The sequence below is a fragment of the Sturnus vulgaris genome, chromosome 3, assembly GCF_052056855.1.
Source record: "Sturnus vulgaris isolate bStuVul1 chromosome 3, bStuVul1.hap1, whole genome shotgun sequence".
Classification (NCBI taxonomy): Eukaryota; Metazoa; Chordata; class Aves; order Passeriformes; family Sturnidae; genus Sturnus; species Sturnus vulgaris.
In genome coordinates this window covers 113,862,426-113,876,757 of record NC_142245.1, presented here as the reverse complement: position 1 = coordinate 113,876,757, position 14,332 = coordinate 113,862,426, and the positions used below count along the sequence as shown (strand labels likewise).

General features: G+C 47.7%; 1 protein-coding gene across 1 annotated transcript in view; it reads left to right on the top strand.

Annotated features, from left to right (window-relative positions):
• Positions 1-14,332, top strand: part of LOC106860379 (L-gulonolactone oxidase-like) — a 34,208-nt gene that overhangs the window by 18,014 nt on the left and 1,862 nt on the right. Inside the window, 5 exon segments of the mRNA XM_088162786.1 lie at positions 5,958-6,065; positions 7,181-7,257; positions 8,630-8,779; positions 10,710-10,874; positions 12,834-12,924. Coding sequence (XP_088018912.1) covers positions 5,958-6,065; positions 7,181-7,257; positions 8,630-8,779; positions 10,710-10,874; positions 12,834-12,924 — 591 coding nt within the window.

The window sequence follows — 14,332 nt, the reverse complement described above, 5'->3', positions numbered from 1 at the left end:
CATGAAATTCCAGCCCTGGAATTCGGATTGGATCGGAGCTGGGAACATTCCAGAATTTTTTTTTTTTTTTTTTTTTTTAGGGATTAAATAATTCAGGGCTGGAGATTTTGAATTCCCAAATTCTCGTCCCAGCTGCTGCTGGGAAAACCCGGAATGTGGAATTCCGGGGGAATTCCCCCAAATCCCACCTTCCCTAAATCCTTTCCCGATTTTCCTGCATTTTCCAACCCTTTCCCTGGATCCTTTCCCACATTCCCGGATTTTTTTTTTCCTGCATTCTCTCCCACATTCCCTGGATCCTTTCCCCTCTTCCCTGAATTCTTTCCTGAATTTTCCAAACCTTTCCCTGCATCTTTTCCCAAAATTCCTGAATCCTTTCCCACATTCCCTAAATCCTTTCCCAAATTCCATAAATCCATTCCCACATTCCCTAAACCCTTTCCCAACTTTCCTGTATCTTCCAAACCTTTCCCTGCATCCTTTCCCAAAATCCTGAATCCTCTCCCACATTCCCTGGATCCTTTCCCACCTTTCCAGCATCTTCCAAATCTTTCCCTGCATCCCCTCCCACATTCCCAGAATCTTTTCCCACATTCCCTAAATCCCAACTTTCCTTCATCTTCCAAATCTTTCCCTGGATCTTTCCCAAAATTCCCTGAATCCATCCCCACATTCCATAAATCCTTTCCCCTCTTTCCTGCATTTTCCCTCCCTCCCTCCTTCCACACATTCCCAAAATCCTTTCCCAAATTCCCTGGATCCTTCCCCACGTTCCCTGAATCCTTTCCTGCATTTTCCAAATCTTTCCCTGCATCCTTTCCCACATTCCCAAATCCTTTCCCACATTCCCAAATCCTTTCCCACATTCCCAAATCCTTTCCCACCTTTCCTTCATCTTCCAAATCTTTCCCTGGATTCCTTCCCAAAATTCCCCGAATCCTTCCCCACATTCCCTGCATTTTTTTCCCTCTTTCCTGCAATTTCCAACATTTTCCCTCCCTCCTCTCCCACATTCCCTGAATCCTTTCCCAGAATTCCCTGGAGAGAATCCCTGGATCCTTTCCCCTCTTCCCTGAATTCTTTCCTGCATTTTCCAAACCTTTCCCTGCATCCTTTCCCAAAATTCCCTGGATCCTTTCCCCACATTCCTGAAATCCTTTCCCAAATTCCATAAATCCTTCCCCACATTCCCGAAATCCTTCCCTACATTTTCCAAACCTTTCCCCACATCTTTTCCCACATTCCCAGAATCTTTTCCCACATTCCCTAAATCCTTTCCCATTTTTTCTGCATCTTCCAAGCCTTTCCCTGCATCCTTTCCCAAAATTCCTGGATCCTCTCCCACATTCCCTGCATTTTTTCCCTCTTTCCTGCATTCCCCACCATTTTCCCTCCCTCCTTTCCCACATTCCCACATCCTCTCCCACATTCCCTAAATCCTTTCCCACCTTTCCTGCATCTTCCAAATCTTTCCCTGGATCCTTTCCCACATTCCCTAAATCCTTTCCCACCTTTTTCCATCCTTTCCCACATTCCCTGGATCCTTTCCCACCTTTCCTGCACCCCCTTGGATCCTTTCCCGAATTCCCTAAATCCATTCCCAAATTCCCTAAATCCATTCCCAAATTCCCTAAATCCTTTCCTGCATTTTCCAAACCTTTCCCGGCATCCCCTCCCACATTCCCAGAATCTTTTCCCACATTCCCTAAATCCTTTCCCAACTTTCCTGCAGTTCCCAACCCATTCCCTCCATCCTTTCCCACCTTTCCTTTATCTTCTAAACCTTTCCCTGGATCCTTTCCCAAAATTCCCTGGAGAGAATCCCTGGACCCTTTCCCCTCTTCCCTGAATTCTTTCCTGATTTTCCAAACCTTTTCCCTTCATCTTTTCCCAAAATTCCTGAATCCTTTCCCACATTCCCTAAATCCTTTCCCCTCTTTCCTGCATTTCCCAACATTTTCCCTCCCTCCTCTCCCACATTCCTGAAATCCTCCCCCAAATTCCATAAATCCTTTCCCACATTCCCTAAATCCTTCCCTACATTTTCCCAGCCCTTTCCTGGATCCTCTCCCACATTCCCAGGTTCTTTTCCCACATTCCCTAAATCCTTTCCCAACTTTTTCCATCCTTTCCCACCTTCCCTGGATCCTCTCCCACATTTCCTGCATCTTCCTGCACCTCCCTGGATCCTTCCCCACATTCCCTAAATCCTTTCCCAAATTCCATAAATCCTTCCCCACATTCCCTAAATTCTCCCCCACATTCCCTGCATCCTTTCCCAAAATTCCCAGAATCTTTTCCCACATTCCCTAAATCCTTTCCCAAAATCCATAAATCCTTTCCCAAATTCCCTGGATCCTTCCCCACATTCCCTGAATCCTTCCCTGCATCTTCCAAACCTTTCCCTGCATCCCCTCCCCCATTCCCAGAATCTTTTCCCAAAATTCCCTAAATCCTTTCCCCACATTCCCTAAATCCTCTCCCACATTCCCTAAATCCTTTTCCTTCTTTCCTGCATTTCCCAGCACATTCCCTAAATCCTTTCCCACCTTTTTCCATCTTTTCCCACCTTCCCTGGATCCTCTCCCACCTTTCCTGCACCCCCTTGGATCCTTTCCCAAATTCCCTGAATCCTTTCCCCCCCCCCCCCCCCCCAAAATTCTTTCCCAATTTTCCTGCAGTTCCCAACCCATTCCCTCCATCCTTTTCCCACCTTTCTTGCATTTTCCAAATCTTTCCCTGGATCATTTTCCAAAATTCCCTGAATCCTTTCCCCACATTCCCCAAATCCTTCCCCACATTCCCCGAATCCTTCCCCACATTCCCTAAACCCTTTCCCAAATTCCCATAAATCCTTCCCCACATTCCCCGAATCCTTCCCCACATTCCCCAAATCCTTCCCCATCCCCCCCAATCCTCCTTCCCCGCCTCCAATCCCACTTTATTCTTTTTTTTTTCCCTCTGGAAAATCTCCATTCCCTGGATCTGAGCTCTGCTCCCATCCCCCCTTTCCCTTTCCCCTTTCCCTGCTCCCGTCATTCCCGATCCCTCGGGAACGCTTCCAGAAATATCCTCGCTATCAATTCCCGGTCATCGCCCTCCCCGATCCCGGCTTTTCTCCGCCGGAGCGGAAGGGAATAATGACCCTGGAATGTTTGCAGCCTCGGAGATCCGGGAATGTGGGAGCCCTTGGATCTGGGATTACGTAACGGCCTCGTTAGGGCTCGGGGGAAGGGAAAAAAAAAAAATAAAATAAAATGAAATGAAATTAAACTCCGGAGAAAGGTCGGGAGAGGACACGGAAAAGCCTGGGATGGGATTTGTGGGGCTGGAATTCCGATCCCGATCCCATCCTGCTGTTCTGGGAGGCTCCTGGGGGCTCTCTGGGAATTCCAGCCCAGCCACGAATTCCTTCCCAAATCCCATTTCCCCCTTTCCCGGAGAATTCCCTCCATTCCCAGCTCTGGCATTGGATCCATCCCCATCCCGACTCCTCTCCGGGAAGGAATTTCAGGATCCAGGGGCTTCCCTGGGAATTCAGGACTCCAGGAAGGGTCTCCTTTCCCTTTTCCATCCCCCAATTCCATAAAAATCCCTCAGGGATGGATCCTGAGTGTCCTGGATCCCAGAATCCCGGAATGGTTTGGGATGGGATCCATGGATCTTCAATCCCATCCCATTCCAATCCCACTATCCCAGGGTGCTCCAACCTTTCCTTGGTCACTGCCAGGGATTCTCTGGGAATTCCAGCCCAGCCAGGAATTCCTTCCCAAATCCCATTTCCCCCTTTCCCAGGGAATTCCCTCCATTCCCAGCTCTGGCATTGGATCCATCCCCATCCCAAATCCTCTCCGGGAATTAATTTTGGGAATTCGGGACTCCAGGAAGGGCCTCCCTTCCCTTTCCCATCCCCCAATTCCATAAAAACCCCTCAGGGATGGATCCTGAGCCTCCTGGATCCCAGAATCCCTTTGATGGGATCCATGGATTTTTCCAATCCCATCCCAACCCAGGATGATCCAAATCCACCCTCGGCCATTCCAGAGGATCCAGGGACCACCCACAAATTCCGGGGAAAAAAAAAAAAATAAAATTCCCTAAAATTTCCATCCCGACCCCAAGGACAGCCCGGAGCATCCCGGGATGGGATCGAAGATCCACGAATCCCATTCCCAAGCATTCCGGGATTCCAGGATTCCGCAGGAATCGCAGAATTCCAGCGGCAAATCCCATCCCAAGGACACCGGGAGCCGCTCCCCGCCTTTCCCGCTGAGCCGGAATTATCCCTCAAAGGCTCCGGGCTCCGTTTTTCCCGATGATTAAAATCCCGGGAATCAAAGGCTGCTCCTGGCAAAGGTCAATTCCCTGATCCCTGGGACAGAAAAAAAAAAAAAAAAACCGGGAATGTTGCGTCCTTCTCCCGTCCTTCTCCCAAATATAATCGTGGAAAATGTGGGGATGGGGAATTTTTTGGGGAATTTTTTGGGTGGTCCCTGGATCATCTGGAATGTCCGAGGGTGGATTTGGATCACCCTGGGTTGGGTTGGGATGGGATTGGGAAAATCCATGGATGCCATCAAAGGAATTTTGGGATTTTGGGATCCAGGACACTCAGGATCCATCCCTGAGGGGATTTTTATGGAATTGGGGGATGGGAAAGGGAAGGGAGACCCTTCCTGGAGTCCTGAATTCCCAAAATTCCTTCCCGGAGAGGAGTCGGGATGGGGATGGATCCAATCCCAGAATTGTCTGGGAAAGGGGGAAATGGGATTTGGGAAGGAATTCCTGGGGTATCCCAGTGAGTGATCCCCAAAAAATCCACCCAAATCCCTGCCAAAAAACCCACAAATCCCAGGAAAAAAAAGCTCCAAATCCCAAAAAATCCCCCTCCAAATTCCCTCTCAACAAAATCCTCAAATCCTGGAGAAAACGTGGAATTAAAAAAAAAATCCCTAAAAAACACCCAAAATTTTAAAAAAAATTAAATAAATAAACTGGGAGGAATTTGGGAAGGAATTCCTGGCTGGGCTGGAATTCCCAGAGAATCCCTGGGAATGTCCAAGGAAATCCTGGAGCACCCTGGGAATGGGATGGACTTTAAAATCCCTGGATCCCATCCCAAAAAAATCTGGAATTCTGGGATCCAGGACACTCAGGATCCATCCCGAGGGATTTTTATGGAATTCGGGGATGGAAAAGGGAAGGGAGACCCTTCCTGGAGTCCTGAAATTCCCAAAATTCCCAAAATTCCTTCCCAGAGAGGAGTCCATGTTGGTGTCCTTGCAATATTTCTTGGGAATCATTTCCTGGGAATATTTTCTGGGAATAATTTCCCCGGGAATATTTCTTAGGAAAAATTTCCAGGGAGTATTTCCTGGCAATAATTTCCGAGGAATTTTACCTGGGAATATTTTCTTGGAATAATTCCTGGCAATATTTCCAGGGAAATGATTCCTGAGAATATTTCTTGGGAATATGTTCTGGGAAGATTTCCTGGGAAGATTTATTGAGAATATTCCATGGGAATCATTTCCTGGGAATATTTTCCGGGAATATTTCTTTGCAAGAATTTCCTGGGAATAATTTCCTTGGAATAATTTCCTGGGAATAATTTCCTGGGAATATTTCTTAGGAATAATTTCCTCGGGAAATTTTTCCTGGGAATCTTTCCTGGGAATATTTCTTAGGAGTAATATCCTTGGAATAATTTCCTGGGAATAATTTCCTTGGAAAATTTTTCCTGGGAATCTTTCCTGGGAATATTTCTTAGGAATAATTTCCTTGGAATAATTTCCTGAGAATAATTTCCTGGGAATCATTTCCTGGGAATAATTTCCTGGGAATAATTTCCTGGCAATATTTCTTAGGAAAAATTTCCTTGGAAAATTTCTCCCTGGCAATAATTTTTTGGGAATTATTCCCATTGGATCCCAACCTTTTTCCCGTTTTTTTTCCAGGTCCTGGATGAGCTGGACGAGCACCTGAGGAAATCCCAATATTTCCGATTCCTGTGGTTCCCACATTCCGAGAACGTCCGGATCATCTACCAGGACCCCACCTCCAAGGCAGGAATCCCGGGATTTCCCCAAGATCTTGGAATTTCACCAGAAATTCCAGGGATGGATTTTGGGGTGGGAAGCGGAATTTTGGGAATGGGGCTCTGCCTGAACATTGTGATCTGGGAATTCCGGGATTTTCCAAGCTCTTTGAATTTTCCTGAAAATTCCAACGATGAAATTTAAGTGGGAAGCAGAATTTTGGGAATGGGCTCTGCCTGAACTTTGTGATCTGGGAATTCTGGGATTTTCCAAGCTCTTGGCATCCCCTGGGAAATTCCAGGAATGGGATTTTGGAATTTTCCAACTTCTTGGTGTTTTCCCAGCAATTCCAGGGATGGATTTTGAGAATTTGGGTGGGAAGCAGAATTTTGGGAATAGGCTCTGCCCCTCTGGGAATTCTGGGATTTTCCAAGCTCTTGGTATTTTCCCAGAAATTCCAGGGATGGAATTTTGAGTGGGAAGCAGAATTTTGGGAATGGGGCTCTGCCCCTCTGGGAATTCAGGGATTTTCCAAGCTCTTGGAATTTTCCTGAAAATTCCAACGATGAAATTTAAGTGGGAAGCAGAATTTTGGGAATGGGCTCTGCCTGAACTTTGTGATCTGGGAATTCTGGGATTTTTCAAGATTGTGGCATCTTCCCAGAAATTCCAGGGATGGATTTTAGGCTGGGAAGCAGAATTTTGGGAATGGGCTCTGTCTGTGCTCCACACTCTTGGAATTCTGGAATTTTCCAAGCTCTTGGAATTTTCTCAGAAATTCCAGGAATGGAATTTGAGTGGGAAGCAGAATTTTGGGAATGGGGCTCTGCCCCTCTGGAAATTCCGGGATTTTCCAAGCTCTTGGAATTTTCCTGGAAATTTAAATGGGAAGCAGAATTTCGGGAACGAGCTCCAACTGCTCTCCACACTCTTGGAATTCTGGGATTTTCCAACCTCTTGGCTCCCCTCTGGCAATTCCAGCTCTTTATCCCGAGCTGGGATATTTGGGAATTCCCTTCTCCAACACCCCCCCCCCCCCCCCCGGTCACTCCCAAGTGAATCCCAATTTTCCATTCCCACTTTCCCGCCCTCCGAATCCTTCTCATCCCTAAAATCCCTGATTTTCCCTGCCGGATTTGCAGCCTCCCTGCTCCTCCTCCAGCTGGTTTTGGGATTACGCCGTTGGATATTATCTCCTGGAATTCCTCCTCTGGATCAGGTAGGAAAAAAAATCCTCCGGCAACCAGGATCAAAGATTTTCCAGGCCTGGCCTCATCCCGATTTTCTCCTCGTGCTGGGATTTGTTGGGATTTTCTCATGGAAGGCAGAGCCGTCACCTGCAGCATTCCCATTCCCGGGAAAAGGAGGAATTTGGGAAATTTTCCCAGGATTCACGGCTGGGGCTGTGCTGCCCTCTGGCGGCCACAGAAATCGTGGAATTCCAAAGGAATCTTGGAATTGTTTCGGCTGGAAAAACTCCCCCGAATCCCATTTTCCCAGCCCTTGATCCTTGTCCTGAATCCCATGGATTTGAAATCCTGGGAATTCCGCGCCTGTCCTGGGCAGCATTTGGGAATTTGGGAGCAAAGGAGATTTTCCGGAATGGGTTTGGATGTGGGAATATCCCAAACACCGGGATGGGAACGGATCCAATCCAGAGGAGGAGGAATTTTGGGAAAAGAGGGATTTTGGGAGAGGGGAAGATCCTGGGAGAGCTGCAGGAATCCTGGGATCTGGAATCCTTGAGGAATTGCAGCTTTTCCTTTGGAGAGAGGTCATTCCCAATCCCAGCATTCCCAGGGAAAAGGGCTGGAGCCAGGGAATGGAATTCCCACCGGGAAAAGGGAGATTTCCAAGAGATTTCTTGGGATTTTTGGGAAGGAATTCCCAGCTGGGAGGGGATGGAAAAGAATTCCCAGAGAATTCCTGGATCCCCGAGAGTGTCCAAGGAAAGTTTGGAAAAATTTGGGATGGTGAGATTGGAATGGGATTGAAATCCATGGATCCCATCCAAACCATTCCAGGATTCTGGGATCCAGGACACTCAGGATCCATCCCGAGGGATTTTTATGGAATTCAAGGATGGAAAAGGGAAGGGAGACCCTTCCTGGAGTCCTGAATTCCCAAGGAATTCCCAAAATTCCTTCGCAGAGACGAGTTGGGATGGGGATGGATCCAATCCCATCGCTTGGAATGGAGGGAATTCCCTGGGAAAGGGGGAAATGGGATTGGGGAAGGAATTCCTGGGGTATCCCAAAGTATCCTGGTGATCCCAAAAACCACCAAATCCCAGGAAAAAAAAACAAAAAACAAAACCTGCAAATTCCCCCCAAAAATTCCCCAAAAATCACACAGAAATCCTTCAAAATCTGAAAAATCCTTTCAAAAATTTGGGAAGGAATTTCCGGCCGGGCTGGAATTCCCAGGGAATCCCTGGGAGCATCCAAGGAAAAGTTTGGATCACCCTGGGGTTGGGATTTCACCTCCGTGAATCCCCCCCCGGACCATTCCAGGATTCTGGGATCCTTTCCCGGTCATCCCTTGGGAATTCCAACCTCAATTCCCGATTTTTTTTTTTTTTTTCCCGGCAGCTCCTTTTTTCCCGGCCTGGTGGTTTGGATCAACCGCGTCTTCTTCCGGCTCCTCTTCAATTCCCGGGTGGAAAACGTCGCCCAGAGCCACCGGATCTTCTCCTACGAGTGTCGCTTCCGGCAGCACGTCCAGGACTGGGCCATTCCCATGTAATTCCCAAATCCCGAGCCATTCCCATGGAAATTCCAGGATTCCAGCCCATTCCCATGGAAATTCCAGGATTCCAGCCCATTCCCATGGAAATTCCCTAATCCCAGTCCATTCCCGAGGAAATTCCCTGATCCCAGTCCAGGACTGGGCCATTCCCATGTAATTCCCAAATCCCAGCCCATTCCCAAGGGAATTCCAGGATTACAGCCCATTCCCATGGAAATTCCCCAATCCCAGTCCATTCCCGAGGAAATTCTCTGATCCCAGTCCAGGACTGGGCCATTCCCATGGAATTCCCAAATCCCAGCCCAATCCCATGGAAATTCCCTGATCCCACTCCAGGACTGGGCCATTCCCATGTAATTCCCAAATCCCGGCCCATTCCCATGGAAATTCCCTGATCCCAGTCCAGGACTGGGCCATTCCCATGGAAATTCCCAGACCCATTCCCTGATCCCAGTCCATTCCTGAGGAAATTCTCAGATCCCAGTCCAGGACTGGGCCATTCCCATGGAATTCCCAAATCCCGAGCCATTCCCAAGGAAATTCCCAGATCCCAGTCCAGGACTGGGCCATTCCCATGGAATTTCCTAGTCCCTGCCCATTCCCAAAGAATTTCCCTGATTCCATTCCAGGATTGGGCCATTCCTATGGAATTCCCTGATCCCAGTCCATTCCCATGGAATTTCCCTGATCCCAGTCCAGGATTGGGCCATCCCCAAGTAATTCCTGGATCCCAGTTCATTCCCTCAGAAATTCTTGGATCCCAGTCCATTCCCAATGAAATTCCTGATCCCGGTCCAGGATTGGGCCATTCCCATGGAATTCCCAAATCCCGGCCCAATCCCAAGGAAATTCCTGATCCCAGTTCATTTCCATGGAAATTTCCTAATCCTGGTCCATTCCCATGGAATTCCCAGATTCCAGTCCAGGACTGGGCCAATCCCATGGAAATTCCCAGATCCGTTACCTGATCCCATTCCATTCCCAAGGAAGTTCCTCATCCCAGTTGATTCCCACAGAAATTCCTGGATCCCAGTTCATTCCCATGGAAATTCCCAGATCCCAGTCCAGGATTGGGCCATTCCCATGGAAATTCCCGGATCCTGGGCCATTCCCAAGGAAGTTCCTGGATGAGGAGCAAATCCATGGGAAAAAGGATCTGGATTAGAAACTCAGAATCACGGAACCCTCCAGATCCCAATCCCGGGATCCCAAATCCACGGGAAGAGGGATTTGGATTGAAAACACAATTCCCACCTGGAATCATGGATTTCTCCAGATCCCAATCCCGGGATCCCAAATCCATCCCATGAGAGGGACCTGCTGGGACATTCCGGAACATTCCCTGGATAAAATGTATCTGGGAATTCTGTGGGATGAAATTCCATGGGCAAACCTTGTCCTATCCATTTCCTGGGATCTCCTCGATCCCAGAATTCCCTGGAAGAGGAAAAATCCATGGAAAAGGGGGAAATCAGGAATTCCCACAGGGAATCAGAGCATGGGGATCCCTCCAGATCCCAATCCCATGATCCCAAATCCATGGGAAGAGGAGAAACCAGGAATTCCCACTGGGAATCAGAGCATGGGGATCCCTCCAGATCCCAATCCCAGGATCCCAAATCCACCCCACAGGACGTGGAAAAACCGGGAAAAATCTGGGAAAAAAAAAAAACGGGGAAAATATGGGAGAAATACAGGAAAAATCTGGGAAAACCACGGGGGAAACACAGGGAAAAAAAGGAGGAAAATACGGGAAAAAAAACCGGGAAAAATTGGGGAAAAATTCGAGAATTCTGGGGAAAAATCCATTCCAGAACATTCCCAGCCTCCGGAAATTCCCTGTGGGACGAGTCCCCACCCCCACTTTCCCCTTTCCATTCACCAGGAATTTTTTTTTTTGTTTTCCTTTCCCTCCGGGAACAGCGAGAAAACCAAGGAGGCGCTGCTGGAGCTGCAGGCGGCGCTGGAGCGGAATCCCGGCGTGGTGGCGCACTTCCCGGTGGAAATCCGCTTTTCCCGGCGGGATGAGATCCTGCTGAGCCCCTGCTTCCGGCGGGACAGCTGCTACATCAACATCATCATGTACAGGTCGGCATCCATTCCCGAAATTTTCCACATTTCCCACTCGGGATATCCCGAAAATCCAACCTGAGGATGGCGGGAGGTGTCGCCCCCAAATCCAGATCCTTTTTTTCCATGGATTTGGGATCCTGGGATTGGGATCTGGAAGGATCCCATGCAAATATTCCCAATGGGAATGGTGTCCCCCCAAATCCAGATCCTTTTTTTCCATGGATTTGAGATTCTGGGATTGGGATCTGGAGGGATCCCATGCAAATATTCCAAATGGGAACGATGTCTCCAAATCCAGATCCATTTTTCCACGGATTTGGGATGCTGGGATTGGGATCTCAAAGGATCCCATGCAAATATTCCCAGTGGGAATTATGTCTCCAAATCCAGATCCTTTATTCCATGGATTTGCTCCTCATCCAGGGAATTCTGGGATTGAGGAGATCCCAGGAAAGGGATGAGAAAAGGGATGGATATGGGATCATGGGATTGGGATCTGGAAGGATCCCATGCAAATATTCCCAATGGGAATGGTGTCCCCCCAAATCCAGATCCTTTTCTCCATGGATTTGGGATTCTGGGATTGGGATCTGGAGGGGTTTTGGGGTTGTTTTTTGAGGATTTTGTCCCGTGGGAAGCGTTGGAAGATGTGGGAGGGGTTGTTGGGATAATGAGGGATGCGCCCTGGGAATTCTGTGGGATGGAATTTCGTGCCCAAACCTTGTCCCGGCCTTTTCCTGGGATCTCCTCAATCCCAGAATTCCCTGGATGAGGAGCAAATCCATGGAAAAAAGGATCTGGATTTGGAGACACCATTCCCACCAGGAATATTTTCATGGGATCCCTCCAGGTCCCAATCCCAGCATCCGAAATCCATGGGAAAACTGAGCTGGATTGGGGACACCATTCCCATTGGGAATCTTTCCATGGAAAAAAGGGATCTGGATTTGGGGGGACACCATTCCCATTGGGAATATTTGCATGGGATCCCTCCAGATCCCAATCCTGGGATCCCAAATCCATGGAAAAAAGGATCTGGATTTGGGGGGACACCATTCCCATTGGGAATATTTGCATGGGATCCTTCCAGGATCCCCAATCCCTCCATTTTCCCATCCCTTTCCTGGGATCTCCTCAATCCCAGAATTCCTGGATCCGGAGCAAATCCATGGGTAAAGGGATTTGGATTTGGAGACACCTTTCCCATTGGGAATCTGGGCACAAGGATCCCTCCAGATCCCAATCCCAGGATCCCAAATCCATGGGAAGAAAAGGATCTGGATTTGGGGCAACACCATTCCCACTGCGAATATTTGCATGGGATCCTTCCAGATTCCAATCCCAGGATCCCAAATCCATGGGAAAACTGAGCTGGACTGGGGACACCTTTCCCATTGGGAATCTTTCCATGGGATCCTTTGAGATCCCAATCCCAAAATCCCAAAATCATGGAAAAAAGGGATCTGGATTTGGGGGGACACCATTCCCATTGGGAATATTTGCATGGGATCCCTCCAGATCCCAGTCCTGGGATCCCAAATCCATGGAAAAAAGGATCTGGATTTGGGGGGACACCATTCCCATTGGGAATATTTGCATGGGATCCTTCCAGATCCCAATCCCAGGATCCCCAATCCCTCCATTTTCCCATCCCTTTCCTGAGATCTCCTCAATCCCAGAATTCCTGGATCAGGTGGAAATCCATGGGTAAAGGGATTTGGATTTGGAGACACCATTCCCATTGGGAATCTGGGCACAAGGATCCCTCCAGATCCCAATCCCAAAATCCCAAATCCATGGAAAAAAGGATCTGGATTTGGGGGGACACCATTCCCGTTGGGAATCACGGATCCCCCCCAGATCCCAATCCCAGGATCCCAAACCCATCCCGAAATCCCGGGGTGGATCCCTGGGGATGTCCTTGGTCCCAGCGGGATTTTGGGGCCACGGCCGATTCCCGATCCCACATTCCAGGCCCTACGGGAAGGACATTCCCAGGATCCGGTACTGGCTCGCCTACGAGGAGATCATGAAGAAACACGGAGGGAGACCCCACTGGGCCAAGGTAAAACGGGAAAAAATGGGAATTTCCTAGGGAAAAACCGGAATTTCCCAGGGAAAAATGGGAATTTCCCAGGGAAAAATGGGAATTTTCCCAGGGAAAAACAGGGATTTTCTGGGGAAAAATGGGAATTTCCAAGGGAAAAAAGGGAATTTTCCCAGGAAAAATGGGAATTTCCCCAGGAAAAACATGAATTTTTCCAGGGGAAAAATGGGAAATTTCCCAGGAAAAAAAGGGGATTTTACCAGGAAAAATGGGAATTTCCTCAAAAAAATGGGAATTTTCTTTGAAAAAATGGGATTTCTTCTTTAAAAAGGGGACTTCCTCCAAAAAATAGGGAATTTCCTGAAAAAAATGCACAATTCCTCTGGAAAATGGGAATTTCCTCAAAAAAAATCGGAATTTCCTAAAAAAAAAAAAAAAAACCAACAGAATTTCTCTAGAATTTTCTAGATCTGGGAAAAATGAGATTTTTTTTTATGGGAAAATGATCCCAATCCCAGAAAATGGGATAGAATTTTCCAGAGGGAAACTGAGGCACGGGAGGGGAAAAAATATGGGGAAATTTCTTCTGGAACATTCCCAGATTTGGAAAAAATTGGGATTTTTATATGGAAAAGGATCCAAATCCTGGGAAATGGGAGAGATTTTCCAGAGGGAAACTGAGACACGGGAGGGAAAAAAAATTGGGAAATTCCTTCTGGAAAATTGCCAGAATTGGGGGGAAATGGGATTTTTATATGGGAAAGGATGGAAATTACAGGGAATGGGAGGGATTTTTCCAGAGGGAAACTGAGGCACACGAAAGGGAATCCCTAAAATAAAATGGGAAAAATTCCCTTTGGAACATTCCCAGATCTGGGAAATTCCCGTGCCTCAGTTTCCCTCTGGAAAAATCCCTCCCATTTTCGGGGATTGGGATCATTTTCCCATAGAAAAGAGGGAAAAATTCCAAAAAGTGGGAACTCACAGGAGGGAAATTTTCCCATTTTTTGGCAGGGAAAAGAAGCGGATCCAGGAATTCCCTCCATCTTCCAGTGCCTCAGTTTCCCTCTGGAAAAACGGGAATTTTATAGGGAATTGTGGGATATTGATCCCAATCCTGGAAAACAGGAGGGATTTTCCAGAGGGAAACTGAGTCACAGAATTTTCCAGGGCTGGGAATATCCAGGAAGGAATTTTTCCTGATTTTTTTTTTTTTTTTTTTTTTTTTTTTTTGCATCTCCTTCCCTTTTCCCGTGCCTCAGTTTCCCTCTGGAAAATTCCCTCCCATTTCCCGGGATTTGGATAAATTTCCAATAATTCTCTGTAAAATTCCCGTTTTTCCAGAGAGAAACTGAGGCACGGGAAAGGGAAGGGGATCCCTGGATCCGCCTCTTTTCCCCTCCAAAAAAATGGGAAAAAATTCCCT